The 13712-nt window shown below is 48.8% G+C and overlaps 1 protein-coding gene across 4 annotated transcripts in view; it reads left to right on the forward strand.

The window, feature by feature from the left end:
* TMOD1 (tropomodulin 1) overlaps positions 1 to 13712 on the forward strand; it is a 27714-nt gene continuing 14002 nt past the window's right edge. The window contains exons 1-3 of one of the 4 annotated variants that reach the window (XM_041398389.1): positions 1 to 19; positions 10451 to 10614; positions 12446 to 12602. In XM_041398389.1, coding sequence (XP_041254323.1) covers positions 10495 to 10614; positions 12446 to 12602 — 277 coding nt within the window. In that variant the 5' untranslated portion in view covers positions 1 to 19; positions 10451 to 10494. Of the gene's footprint in view, positions 20 to 164; positions 225 to 1204; positions 1226 to 10450; positions 10615 to 12445; positions 12603 to 13712 lie in introns of those variants that run through there. The other 3 variants (XM_041398388.1, XM_041398390.1, XM_041398386.1) reach the window with 3 other exon arrangements.

The following is a 13712-nucleotide window of genomic DNA, read 5'->3' on the forward strand; positions in this document are numbered from 1 at the left end:
TCCCGAGTGCGGGCGGAGGGTAAGGACCGACCAAACCGGGGCCCGGGGCGGGGGCCGAGCCGGGCGCAGCTGTTCTCGGCCGGGAGGGGCGGCGGGGCCGGCCCCCGCTGAGTGACGGCCGGGCCGGGGCCGCGGCCGGGCCGGACCCCCGCCCNNNNAGCCGGCGCGGCCAGGACGAGCCGCCCGGGCTCGGCTCGGCACGGCTCGGCGCGGCTCACAGTGCGGTAAGCGAGCGAAGGGGCGGCGGGCCCGGCCCGTATCGGGGCAGAATATTCGGCCGGCACCGGGGGCCCCCGGCTCGACAGAAAAAGCGGGCGCCGCTGCGGTCCCGGCGGCGCGCAGCAAGGGGACTGTCTGGGAGCTGGGTCGCCGTCCCTGCCTGCCTGCGCCTCTGCCTGCGCCTCTGCCTGCCTGCCGGGAGCCGTGCCCGGAGCGCAGCGCTGCGCCGGGATGCGCGGAGCCGGCGGCAGGCGCTGCGGCAGCCGGGGATCCCGGGATTCGGGCTGGCCGTGCCCCTGGACGGGCAGGCGGGATCCCGGGATTCGGGCTGGCCGTGCCCCTGGGCGGGCAGCCGGGGATCCTGGGGATCGGGCCGGCCGTGCCCCTGGGCGGGCAGGCGGGATCCCGGGCCCGCGGCGGAGGCGCTTGGATGGATGGCAGCCGGCGGCGCTCACGCGTGTCCGCGGCAGATCCCGGCGGGGATCGGGGGTGCTGGCACGCTGGGAGGAGAGGGCTCTGCACGGTGCTGAGCGGGTTGCGGAGGGCACCGAGAGTTCTTTTTTACTGTTTTTGCTTGCATTTGTAATCCAGGGAGCCCTTCTAGGAGACGGTTTTCCAGAAAACGAATCGCTAGAAAGCTGTTCTACTTTTGTAAGGGAAAAGTGGAAATTAGCAGGGGGAGAGGTTCCTTGAGGCCGTTTGTTGTATTTGCCTTGGTCCTACTTTCTCCAGCTTGAAACAGAGACTGCCTTGAAAAGCACTGCCTGTCCTAAAGATAACCTTTCTTCTCTCAGATGGACACAGCTTCTGCCCTCACTCGTGTGCTCATCTGTTGCCCTCTGCTTTTTAAATAGTCATGGATAGTTTGTTGGGCAGAATCCATAGCCCTCGCCCTCCCTTCATGGCCAGCTGCTCCCCCCTTATGTGGAGGTCCTTTCTACTTGCTTTACATCTTGCCTTGGATGTTGGGCCTTCAGCCACAAGAGTGTTCAGCCATGTGACTGAGGTTGGTTTTAAGTGTTTTAATTTTTTTTTTAATCCCTTTCTCATGTGTGACCTGCCAGGTCGTGCAGCAGTGAAGAGTGACTTCCTCAAGATTTATGCTGAGAGGTGGCACCTTTTAACAGACTATCTGATAGAGCAAATACTGGACAAGCTTTTTGGGCACGGAATACCTACTTCAGGTTACAGTAGTGAGCTCTTTTGCCCTCTTGAAAGGAGGAGCTGGGCTACAACATGAAAGCCAAACACCATCTTGCTCACACTGCTGTGCCCAAAGCCAAATGCCTTTTGCAGTGCTGTCTCTCGACAGCCTCTGTACCTGTTGCCCTAATGCACACACGTCTGGGTATTCCAACAAGCACACTGCATCACAGGCTCGCTGCTTCTCATTTCATAGTCTCTGTTTTCCCCCTGTCAGGGCTCTTCCCCCACCCCTCCTCCAGCACTGCATTGTTTTCCAGCCTGACTCGTCTTGCTCTTCACACACTTCTCAGCTGTGATGATCTGCTGCCTTTTCTCCAGATACTGTGGTTTTGGATAATATTGGAAGTATGTTGCTTCTCCCTCACCCCCTTACTGTATTTGGGAAAGCCAAACAGATATGGAAATAGTCTGGTCTATCTCATTACTGATTTTCTTCGCCCTAGTTTTACTTTCATTCACCCAAAGGACCATTTGATTTATCTTTACAAAAGATCCTGAATCAACCTTTTGTAAGAAGTACCAGTCCTCTGTTACCAGATGTGTAGCTCCTATTTTCCAGAGCAGTGTCCTACTAAATGTAGTGTTTGCAGATGAATTGTACTTTTCTGTGTGCTGCTTCACTGTTTTTCAGGTATGTGGAGTTTTTGTGAAAGCACAGCTAGGGGGAAGGAAACTGTGATCTGCCTTCTGATTTTTTTCCTCTATAGCTGACAGTCATTTGCACATCATGTGCTAGGAAGGCTGTCTTCACTCCTCTGCTTAGGCAGAGACCTGTAGACAAAATATCTTCACTTGGTAAAATTACCAGCCTCTTGGAAGAAACAGGACAGAAAGTTGTGTTCCATGACTCCATGGTGCTAAATGCCCCCATGTCCTTGGGCACATGGATGCAGCACCATGGGAGGCTCTGTGGCTCTCTAGCCCATCCCCACCTCACAGCAGAGCTCTCCTCAGATAAGGAGGTTCTGGCTTCACGTGGTCTGTGTCTGCAAATCCCCAAAGACAGAGATCCCCCACTTCATGAAACCTTGCCTTAGAGCTGCATCACCCTCTGGGAGGGAATTCTTCCTACTTGTTCATGGTGAATGAGATAAACACACAACAGAGGTTATCCTGGCTCAGACCAAAGCCTGTACATCCCAGGACACTATGGCTGGCAGCAGCCTGGGGAGAAGCTTGGAAGCAAAGTTGCAGTGATGCTCCCCCAGAGCTCTTGCCTGTGCAGGCTCTGTGCAGCTTGCTAGCTCTCCCAGCTGGAGCTGGTTTCCTTGCTTCTGCAGGCCTTGCATGATGCTGTGGGGGTCTCGCCTCTGTTAAGTGCCTCCATTCATGTGTTACTAACAGCACACTGTGCTTTGGCTCTTTGGCAGTCTGGCAGGGCTCTTTTACAGGACATGGCCAGTGCCTGTCTGAGGATCTGAGGCACTGCTCAGTGCAAGAAAGGAGTCTTTCTGCTCCTGTGTTCACAATGCATCAGGCTCCCTGCAAAACCAGAGTGTGCCACAGAAACAGGGGGGGTCTGTCTGAGGACTAAGAGAAATGCAGGCAAGAAACCCAGGATCACTTTCCAGAGGAGATTGTGCTAGCTGTGAAGGTTCCAAGTGGAAGGGTTCAAGTTACAGAGCAGGAACTGGGTGCAGAGTGTCACTAATGACTCAAGTGTGCCCACATGCTTTTCGCAGGGATTAGTAATTAAACAACTCAGTGCATGCCAGGTGCATGAGAGAACTTCAGCCCAAATAGGAGAACACATAACTGTGTTTACAAGTGTGTGTCTTAAAAATATGTGAAGTGGGAAAGATAGAGCTGGGATGCTTTGTGTTTGGGCTTTGTTAGATCTTGGCCTGGTCACCAAACATCCAGGCTATTTGCTGATGAGAAGGACCACTTGGTGAGCAGCAGTATTGAGCTATGTGGCTTGCAGGCTGCAGGGCTATTGACAAGAGGAGAGCCAGGAGATACAGGCAGTTTCTGGATACTGGGTTAGGAGCTGGGTGAGCTGAGAAGACTGAGGAGAGTGCAAACAGTGTGAGACTTTCCTCAGCACTAGTGGATAAAGGGAGAGGTTACTCAGCTTCAGCGCAAGGAGCCTTCCCTAGTGTGTGCGTCACCTCGACAACAAGATGTTTGCTGTGGAGCTGTCAAGGATGGGAATATCAGCTCTGACATGAGGATATCTATCCATGGGAGTAAAGCTGCATCATCAGTAAGTCTTGCCTATGGCCTATTGAACTTCACTGCTGCAGGGGTTTGGGTGGTGATGGTAACTCCAGATAGTGTTACATGTTCTGCATGGCTGGTATGTCACTTCAAGAGTCAGAAGTCATGTGCTTTCATAGACCCAAAATGCTTTCTTCCAGATGTTTCCTTTCAAATATGAATTTCAGGATGTCTTAGATTAACAGCTGCTAGTTGGGAGGAAATCTAGTTCTTCCTTGGAGAAGTTTCAGTTTCCTGAAGGGACAGCAGATTTGCTGTTGGATTTCCTTAAGAATGAGCCTCTTGCAAAGAGGCTGAGTGTGCCTCAGTCTTTCTTGTTGATGGCTGACTTGCCTGGAGCAATGAGAGTGTGTGCTCTGCTTTCCACATCTGACCTGGCAGAGCTTCTCACCATCTGGAGCATCCCCTGTCTTTTCTCTGTCCATTCTCCTCATCCAGGACATGAATTTGTGGTTTTTCTTCTTTAAACACCATTTCCCTTTAGGCAGCACATGACTGACTGCAGTTGGTTTCCTCTGCAACCTTTCTCTCTCCAGGCTGAATAAGTCCAATTCCTTTTGCTTGCGCAGCTTGGAAAAACCTGTCTTCTACTAGAGGACATCAAATTGCATGCAGCATCCAGCTGCATGCTCAGTGGTGTTAAGCAGAGGGTCCCCTTTGGATCTCCCACATGGGTCTCCTGGCTAGACACTTTCTAACGCATCTTGGACTCCAAACTTAGAGCAGAGTCTATCAAAAGTCTTTTGTAGCTTTAACTAGGGTTTTCATCATCTTGTACATTTAAGGTGGTGATGTAGAGCCCAGGTAGGCCAACAGTACTTGATGCTGCAACCTGGTTGTGTGTTTATGGCTTGTTAAAATGATGCTTTCCTCTCTGACTATAAAATGAGATTTGCTTGAAAAGGGATCTACAGAAATGTGCTGGAGGCCATTACCCTAAAGGACTGGTCTTAGGCATTTATCTTCCTTTCATTTTAAGAAGAACAATGTACATTTGAAGCGGAGTAAACTTTTGAAGGTCTGTACCTCAAATGCAGGACACGTACTCACTTGCAAAGCCACTACAGGGCTGTGGTTGTGTCTGTGAGAGAAGGGACTGTGGGGCTGAGGTGTGGTGTTTGTACCTGTGTGCTGGGAGGAGACACACCTGTACCAGCACAGCTGCACTGACTCCTCTTGTGGGCAGGGCAAATCGTGGTCACAAGCACCCACCAGTGAAGACTTCTGTTTTGTGTGGCTGGGTGATGACACTGGGGATGGATCCAACTCCTCCTCTGCTCTGATTTCCTGCTGGGTTTTGCACAATTCACGTAGATTCACATTTTTAGATGTGGTCTCAGTAGGAGCTGATGTGCATCTTTCCCTTTGTTGCTACCGGATCTGGCCATGATTTGTTGGTCAGTTCTTGAAACTGCAGGGAGCTGGTTATGTTTGGTTTCCCAGTGACTCAAAAAGCAGAGTTGACCATGGAGTCATCAGCACCCAATTATGTTGGGATGCAAGCTCAGGGTTTGAAAATTGTCTCAGGAGAGGAGAATCAGCAGACTTGCTTTTTGGTGGATTGATCTCCTTCATCTCTACATCCCCACCATGCCTGCTCCAGCACTATGTGTGTAACAGCTACCCCTTCTCCAAGTGCTTCTGTAACCCCCACATAGCCTTAGACCACTGTGCAAGTGCCCCAGCTCTCCTTCGTTTCCTGACTGTCAGCCAGAGAAAATCTCTAGGCTGGCAGACCCTTTGCACACATGTGCAACTTCCCAAGAAATAAGGGTCTGAGTCCTGCATGAGATTTCATTAAGGTTCACTACTGGCTTTAAGGTTTGTTGGAGGACTGACCACATAAGAAGACAGTTTTTATTTAGAAAAAAAGATGGAGGTGATTTGTTCCTCTCATCTGCACAGCATGCATCTTGGATCTGCACTTGAGTGACTCACTGAGATTTAAGTGTATGCACAGAAAGTACCTAGTTTCTCTTGAATTTATAGGAAATGGTCATTTGAGGTATGTATAGCTCCTCCATCAAAAAAAAAAAAAAATCCTAGACACTGGCATTTCTCTAAGTTATGCTGAAAGTCAAAGAAAAAAAAAATCATTATTGTAGCAACTGTAGAGGGGATGGTTGATATTGGTTTGTTATTTTTATACTGCAAAATAGTAACTCTGAACTTTGACTCAGATTTATACTTAAGCTGTAAAAAAAAAATCTCATAAATCAAGACCCTGTGTGAGTCAAGCAGGAACAGTTTTCAAGCCATCCCCCATGATATGAATTCCTGCCTTCACTGCTCCTTAAATACAGCTTTCATCCTGAAAAGACTTCTGTCTTCAAACTTGGCAGTTTTTTCAAGAATCATCAATAGCTATGCTGGTCATGCTTGGCTACCTCCTTATCCCAAAACCCAAGCCCCATGGTCTGCTTTTACATTTCAGATCACAGAAAAGGTTTTGTGGTAGATTGATGGGTTGTCTGGGGCAGGGATGTTAATTTTTTTCAGGCATGACTCTCATTGTATGGCAGAGAACACAGAATTCCTGTCCTCTGCCTTTGGTGGTTGTTGGATGAGGGATGCCCCAGACCCTCCCATGTGCCGAGCCTTGGGCATGGTGCTGCATGCTGCAGCCTGCGCAGACCCCTCGAGCCAAGGTTGGCTTGGACTGATAATAGAATTTATCCCTGGAAAGCTCTGCACCTTTGCTGAGCTTAGTTGCTCTTTCTCCCTGTGTTTTGGTGAAGGGAAGTGCTTTCTGTGCTGTCCTGGTGTTGGCATGCTGGTGCACCCGGGAGGGCGTCTGGGGAGGCGCTAGGCTGCCCGGCGCAGTGTGTGCCAGATGTGTCACATGGCATGTGCCAGATGTGTCACACGGCATGTGCCAGATGTGTGACACGGCATGCCTGACACAGCACCCCTGGCTTCCACTGTGACATTTTTGTATTTTCTTGAAATTTGTCTTGCTGCTGTTCCTGTCACTTTACCCAGTTCTTCCTCTCCTCATTTGTTCTTTTTCCTGGGGCTGTTGGATCATGGGGGGATAATCCAGCAGACCCTTCGACTTGGTGCTGCTCCACAGCCTTCCCGAGCAGCCTGCTGTAGCCTGAGCCCATTGCTGCCCTGCTCCTGCCCTCCCTGCTCGCCCACCTGAAGAGCACAGCCAAGTACTGATGCCAGCCCTCGGCTGGTGGTGAAACAGTGGGCTCACGTGGGCCGCTTTCCCGGATGGATTTCCACTGCTTCCCTGTGCAGACGTCAGTGCTGCTCTCAGGTTTCGGCACCCCAAAAAGGTTATGGTGCTGCAGGGGGCTGTACCAGTGCAAAGCACTGTGGAAGGATTATTTCCAGTGTTGTACAGGGTGCTTTTCATTTTCACTTATTTTCAGCATCCATTTGTTTGCTCAGCACTTCAGAACCCTTCAGAAAGAAACTCTTCTATCACCCTCAAGATTAGCAATGTTGTTTTGTTTGGTTTGGTTTTGTTTTCCCATATTCATGGTAAGAACAGTCTTTCCTGTAGAGGACCTTTTATTATCTCCCAGCCAATTAAAATTTTCTCCTTTAACAGTTTTAATGATCGTTGTGCATTCCAGCCTGTGTGCTGTTCAGACTTATTAAGTGCAAGTGCTTGGGCTGTCTTCCTGACTGATGAGTACTTTGAACAAAGAGATCTAATATCTTGCTATCTTTGCAATCTATATGAATTACAATTTTTTGAGGACTTAAAGCTGCAACAGTGTCAGTTCTGTGCAGTATGTGTATATATTTTATTCTTTTATGTGTATATATTTTATTCTTTTATGTGTATATATTATATTCTTTTCTCCCTAGTTGATTGAATGAGGAGTGATAGGGTTAATGAAAAAGAGTGAGAACTCAAGTTGTGCTGAAGGATCTTGTTTAGTTTGAGCTCAGGTGAGGGTGGGATCTGTGTTAAACCATGCTTGTACTCTGGCACAAGTCAGGGGGAACTGTTTTGTGGTGGTGGGTGTTTCAGTACTCTGTACAAATGAAAACAAATGAAATTACACTTAGGTAGAATTTACCTGCTTTCTTATCACTGGCAGTTCAAAGCCCTCTTCTATTTACAGCAGATGGGCTGGTTTGCTTTTTCTCCCAGCACTCATTAGCAAGATAGGGTAGAAGAGGCCTGGGATGTGGAGATAAGGGAATGCCAGCAAACATACTGGTCCTGGAGAGCGTGCTGGAGGGCATGGTGCTGAACGACTAGTTCTGCAGGCAGGGGAGCAGTACAGAATGTCCTGCTGCTGCGGGCAAGGCTGGTACTCCTGTGAGCATTCCTCTCATTGTGCTCTCTGCAGGAGATGTGCGAGGTGCCAGCACTGTCAGGCTGCACCAGCAGGTCTGGGAGGGCACTGTGCCCCCCGACACTTCTCTTTGGGGTACGTAGCAAATTAAATGCTCTCCACAGGGATTTCAGCTGCGTTTCAGCAGGCTCTGCACCTGTCTTCAACCCTCAGGGCCTTTGCTATATGCAGCCTCGGCTTCATATCTCTGCAAGATGCTTTGAAACCTGAGGCATTTTCCAGAAGCGTTGCCTGTGTGCACTGACATCCCGTGTCTGTCCTGCCTCTCGGTGCTGACATCTCTGTCCTTCTGGAGGGAGGCAACAAGGTCACCCTGTGGGGCTGCACTCTAGTCCCAGACAGGCCCCTGCTTGCAGTCTTGCCTGCGTTCCTGCGAAGGGTCTGTGGCTGCCTCTGGGAATAGTTGTCCTTGTCTGGCCAAGACAGATACTGCTCTGTGTGTGGCAGGTATTTTAAGCCACTACAGGGAATTTAGCAGCTTGTGGGGGCGTTATTCTCTGCTTTTCTGCTTGCTCCTAGCTCCAGCTCCTTCCACGGCAGAATAGTCAAAACTACATATGGCACATGAAATCCAGACTAGTCGTGGCTCCTGCACTGCTATCTAAGGCTGCAGATGCACAGCACATATCCAGATCCAAGTCCAGGCTGCTTTTCTAGGATCTCCCACCTCAGTGTTCATGGGTGACTGCAGTAAAGGCTCTGCCCCTCTCTGTGCCTGCAGGAAGGGCAGGCTTGCAGGGGCTGAGCTGCTGGACGTGGCTCGTAGGCTGCCTGGTGTGTGGCTGCTGCCCAGCAGCCTCGCTGCACACGGAGCCCTGCACTGGGGGCTGCAGGGCACCAGTGAAGCACAGCAGCATGGGGTTCCTTCCACCTCACTCAGACAGACCCACTGAGCCCCAGTGCTTCCTCTCTGCCCTCTTGGCTGCCCTTGGCTCTGGTGCCCACAGGTTGATGGCTGCTCCTTGGAGCAAACCAGCCCAGTGAAAAGCTGATTTTCACCCTCTCAGTTCCCAGCTGAGGCTGTTTCTCCCATCAAGAAGGCACTGTCTCCTCACACTTCACCTCCTAAGTGGCGAGTGGCAGGAATGTGAGTGATGCAGGAATTGCCATCACACTAGTGGGGAACCGAACGTCTGACAAGAGGACAGCTTCTAAATTTAAGGGCTTGCTGTTGAGCAAGCATGTGTGCATTACTGTGCCCTTTTGTGACCAAGCTAAAGATAATTTTCCTATCTTCAACAGCAGCTGTGTTGTAACTTGTATAAAGAAACTTCTCCACTAATGAAGAGTGATCACAAGAGCATAATCTGTCCTGAGGGGACAAGAAAGCTGGAAAGATGTGATTCAGGGGTAGGGCTCTGACGTTCCACCAAGGCTGAAAAGAAACCATTTATAGAAACTCAAAAGATGTTTGGCTCCCTAAAAAACACGCATGCCTTGCTGTTATTTTTAATATAAATGTCACTCAAAAGAATAGCAACACTTTAAGAAAAGTCACTTTAAATTATCTAGGACTCGGTGTTCTCTGCAAAAAAAAATATAAATGTACAGGCAGTGCTGTGGAGCAGAAGGAGACTGTCAGCAAAAGAGCAGGGTTGGATATGCTTTTGTGTGTTATGCTGAGTGTACTTTTAACCCACTTGCATATTTCAAACACACTGACCTTTTTCTTTGCATTCTTTTTGCTTGCAGAGGTCCAGCTACATGCATATGATTGTGTATGACACATTATATTAGGGAGACATGGGCCAAACCTTGGGGTCAGCAGGGATTATCCAGATAGGCCGTTCCCTTCTCTTCTTGAAGGATTGGTCCAGAGTATGCAATAGCACACAGGTCAGCCGCTTAGCTGGCAGCAGTGCAAACATATGCTGTCCAAGGAAAGGTGGGTCACTGAATACCACATTTAACTGGCAGCCTCCTGAACCTGAGTGGATAATACTTCCTGATCTCCTTGTGGCTTTAAAACACAGGAAGAAGTGCCATGCACTGTAGCCTCGTGGAGGTTTTCAGGGCTCAGAGGTACTCAGTGGTGCTACAAATCTGTTTTCTAATCCGGTAACAATGTTATCTGGAGTGCCATGTGCAGGGCAGAGTTGTAGGGGGCTTGTAAGGACATGAGAGCTGCATGCTTCATGACCTATGGTTTATTGTCCTTCAAAGAAATAAGTGCCGAGGATACTTCATTAACATCTAGCACTGCTTGCAGAAAGACATCCCTAGCCAGGGTCCTGTACCAAGACGTTCCTCAGTCCTGTCCCATAAATCCATGGTGGGGCAATGTGCTACCGGAGCTGCGCTGCTCTCATGTCTGTGGGTGACTGTCTGGTGTGGGATACGAAAGGGGGGCCCTGAGCAATCTTCTGAAATCAGCTATGCTTTAAGCATAAATCTCCAGCTCTGGAGTGTTCCGTGCTCCCCAGCCAGGCATGCAGCATCATGCTTCATGTGTTCAGTGTTAACGCTTCTTGTGTTCATACCAGGTTCTGTTACAGCAGAAGAGTGAGACCCACGGGACTCCTCTAAGATGTCTTACAGAAAGGAGCTAGAAAAATACCGAGACCTAGATGAAGATCAGATCCTTGGAGCTCTGACAGAGGAGGAGCTCAGGAAGTTAGAGAATGAACTGGAAGAGCTGGATCCTGATGTAAGTAATTTTTAATTGAGACATGAGGTTGTGAATCTGAGTAGTTATGGGGGAGTGGGCTGCATTAGTAATCTGTATTTCAGTGGGATCCTTTGCAGAGCCTGTACTTGGAGCAAGAGTGAAAGAGACTGGCTGCGGATACACAGAAGAATTTTTTGCCATTGGAAGCACAGCCTACATGTGTATCTTTGTTTCTGTTTTCCTGCCCTTTTCCCAGTGTGATGAGCATCTGTGACTTGCAGCAGCAATATGAGCCAGTGCTGGTGCAGTGCAGTAATCCTGTGGAAAATGGATCTCTGTTTCTGAGCAGGCCACCTTGGAGGGAATGCTTTGTGGCTTGCTAGGTTTGAGGGTTTTCTAGGGTTTTTTGGTGTTTTGGGTTTGCGTTTTTTTGTAACAAACTTCAAATAGCCTGTATTTTCCTCCATTTAGGCAGAAATCCAAATCCCAGAGTTTTGCAAAGTGGGACAGTTTATTTTTAGCACCTTCCTAGCATCAGCAGGAGCTGCATATATGCAAACATGGGGTCTGCTGGTGCCAAGCTGGTGAAAGGTTTTTGGAGCCAGCACTGTCCTGTTGCAGGGGATGTGCAGAGCCAACTGGCTGGCCTCTGGCTTACGGCAGTGTTACTCGAGGAGCTTGGGCACTGCCAAGTGAGAAATTGCTCCTGCAACATGCAGTTAGTGTTTCTGGAGTAAACGATGGGTGCTGTAGATTGCATCATCAGTATTTTAAATTGTAAAGCAGGAAAATATTTGCGAGCTGACAAACTAGTTCCCGCGATTAAGTGTATGGGCTGATGGTTACAGCTACCTCAGAAGACAAAGAGTCAGGCAGCATTCTGTGAAAGATGAAGAAAGGTAAAATAATTATGGGCATCTGTCAGTGCAGGTGTAGTTTGCTTGAAGATTGCATAGTTGCTTCGCACGGCATGAAGCCTGTGGAAGCAAGCTGTCTCCTATTCCTCCCTGCTTGTGCAATTCACACACTTCTCTTGCCCTCCAGGGTTGCCTGCTTCCTATTAGTAATTTTCCTTTCCAGGCTTTTCACTGATACAGATATAAATTATAGTGAACTCGTTTTATCAGGCAGGCATGGAAAAATCAGTGTGTTGTTCAGCATCACCTTGGGTGTCTTAAAAAGTAAATGTTGACTTCTATCCAGTAAAGCTTTAAAGAACATGCTTAGTGTCAGATCTGGGAATAGTCTTACTTACTGCATTAAGGCTGTTCTATATTTAAATATAAGCAGGTGTTTACGTGCCATATGTGTCAAGCACAAACCAACTTCCCGTGGAGGCTTACGTGACTGAGTAACAAGGAGGCAGCTTGGAAAAAAATCTGGGGTTCACAGGGTCTTTGCTCTGCAACCAGGGGATCTTCTCTGTGAGACCCTCTCTGTAGTTTTGTAATGGATCCTGAAAGGCAGAAGAGACCACCACAGCTCTCTGATCTGCTCTGAGAAAGATCATGAGATTTAACTGAACTGATTCTTGTTGGGACACATGGAGCATTGTGGGCACTTGGACAGACTCATATAGTGGGGGGAAGGTGGCTGAGATCTTCCAGAAAGAAAGGGCCGGAGCTGATGTTGCAGAGAAACAGCTCCTGGACAGCATCTGGAACTGAAGGGGGGAAGGAGCATCACATACCTTGGATGATGTGGGAATCAGTGGGGCTGGATGAAGATAACCTTTGACACAAGGAGAAGCAAACTGTCCAGCACTGTGGAAGAAGAGTGGTGCAATGAGGGCAGTGTAGAGGGAAGAATGTTTGAGGGATGGGGATTGTGGCCTGCAGAGATAACCTGTGTTTCTCACCTCCATTTCTAGAATGCACTGTTGCCAGCAGGGCTCAGGCAGAGGGATCAGACGCAAAAGCCACCAACTGGCCCATTCAAAAGGGAGGAGCTCATGGCCCACCTAGAAAAGCAGGCAAAGGACATTAAAGACAGAGAAGACTTGGTTCCTTTCACGGGCGAAAAGAGAGGTATGGTCATCCTTTGCACCGTGCTGGGTGCATCACAATGAAGGCATAGTGGGTGCACTGCAGAAGGGTTGTGTCTGAGCTGTGTTGATAAAACTTCTTTTTGACACTGCTGGGGTGGTGAATCTGCTCTCTCAGGCTGGCTGATAAACTGGGGTGTGCCCAAGAGTTTCCTGTGCTGGCTGATTTGGGCACCACCTGATATATTGTTAAATGCTGGACAGAAGTTGTACCACTGTGCAGCCTTCTCCCATCCCCATGCCCCTGCATGTGTATCAGGTTCTGGGAGAGAAATCATCGTCTGTCCTCTCCTGTTCCTTCTTGCCCTGTTCTCCTGTGAGCTCCTCATGTTAAGTTCCATGTTTCACTGTTGTTTTTCACACTCCATTTTGATTCTGTGAGCTTCTCACAGTCGAGAAACTCCACAGCTCTCTGCAGCTGTGATGAGGCCCAGCAGTTCCCATCTAATTTTCATAATCTCTTGACAACTCCACCCTTATTTCCCAGTCTCCTGCAGGTTGCTTGTTTGTCTTCCTGCACCATACCCTGCAGCGGCTGCTGCACTCCTGCTCTGCATGGCCCTGAGGCCTGTGAGCTGGGGTTTTTTTTCTGCCTCTTTTCTTTTCCTCTCCTTCTGGCATCTTTTGCTGTTCTTCTCATATATGACCCATTATCCAAGTGACTTTTCTGTTCCCGTTAGAACTCCAAATGTCATCTGACATGGGACATGATCTGGTCAATCCTTGCTTCTGCATTCCAGGAGCTTCTCAGCAGCTTCTCTCAGCTGTTGTGTCTCCCTCTGAACTGTGATCCCCCTGCAGCAGAAGATCTGGGTGTGCACTACTCATGCTAATGGTTGTCCTGTATGGAAAAAAAAGTGCATGAAAATGTGGGCATATGAACATGTTTCCTAACTGAAGGTCTTTCTGAAAGATGCCTCCTTACTGACCGACATGGCTCTCTTAAAAACAGCTTGTGTAAAATCTGTTCATTTAATAAAACCTGAGCTGGTATTTTTAGATTTTTTTAAAAAGTGAAAAAAAAGTAGTCCTTGAGAGAAATAAATGAGTAAATTGAGTACTATCAGGAAGACTGGTTTGATACCTTTCAGAT

Source organism: Onychostruthus taczanowskii, unplaced genomic scaffold (assembly GCF_017590055.1).
Source record: "Onychostruthus taczanowskii isolate IOZ18803 unplaced genomic scaffold, ASM1759005v1 scaffold145, whole genome shotgun sequence".
Classification (NCBI taxonomy): Eukaryota; Metazoa; Chordata; class Aves; order Passeriformes; family Passeridae; genus Onychostruthus; species Onychostruthus taczanowskii.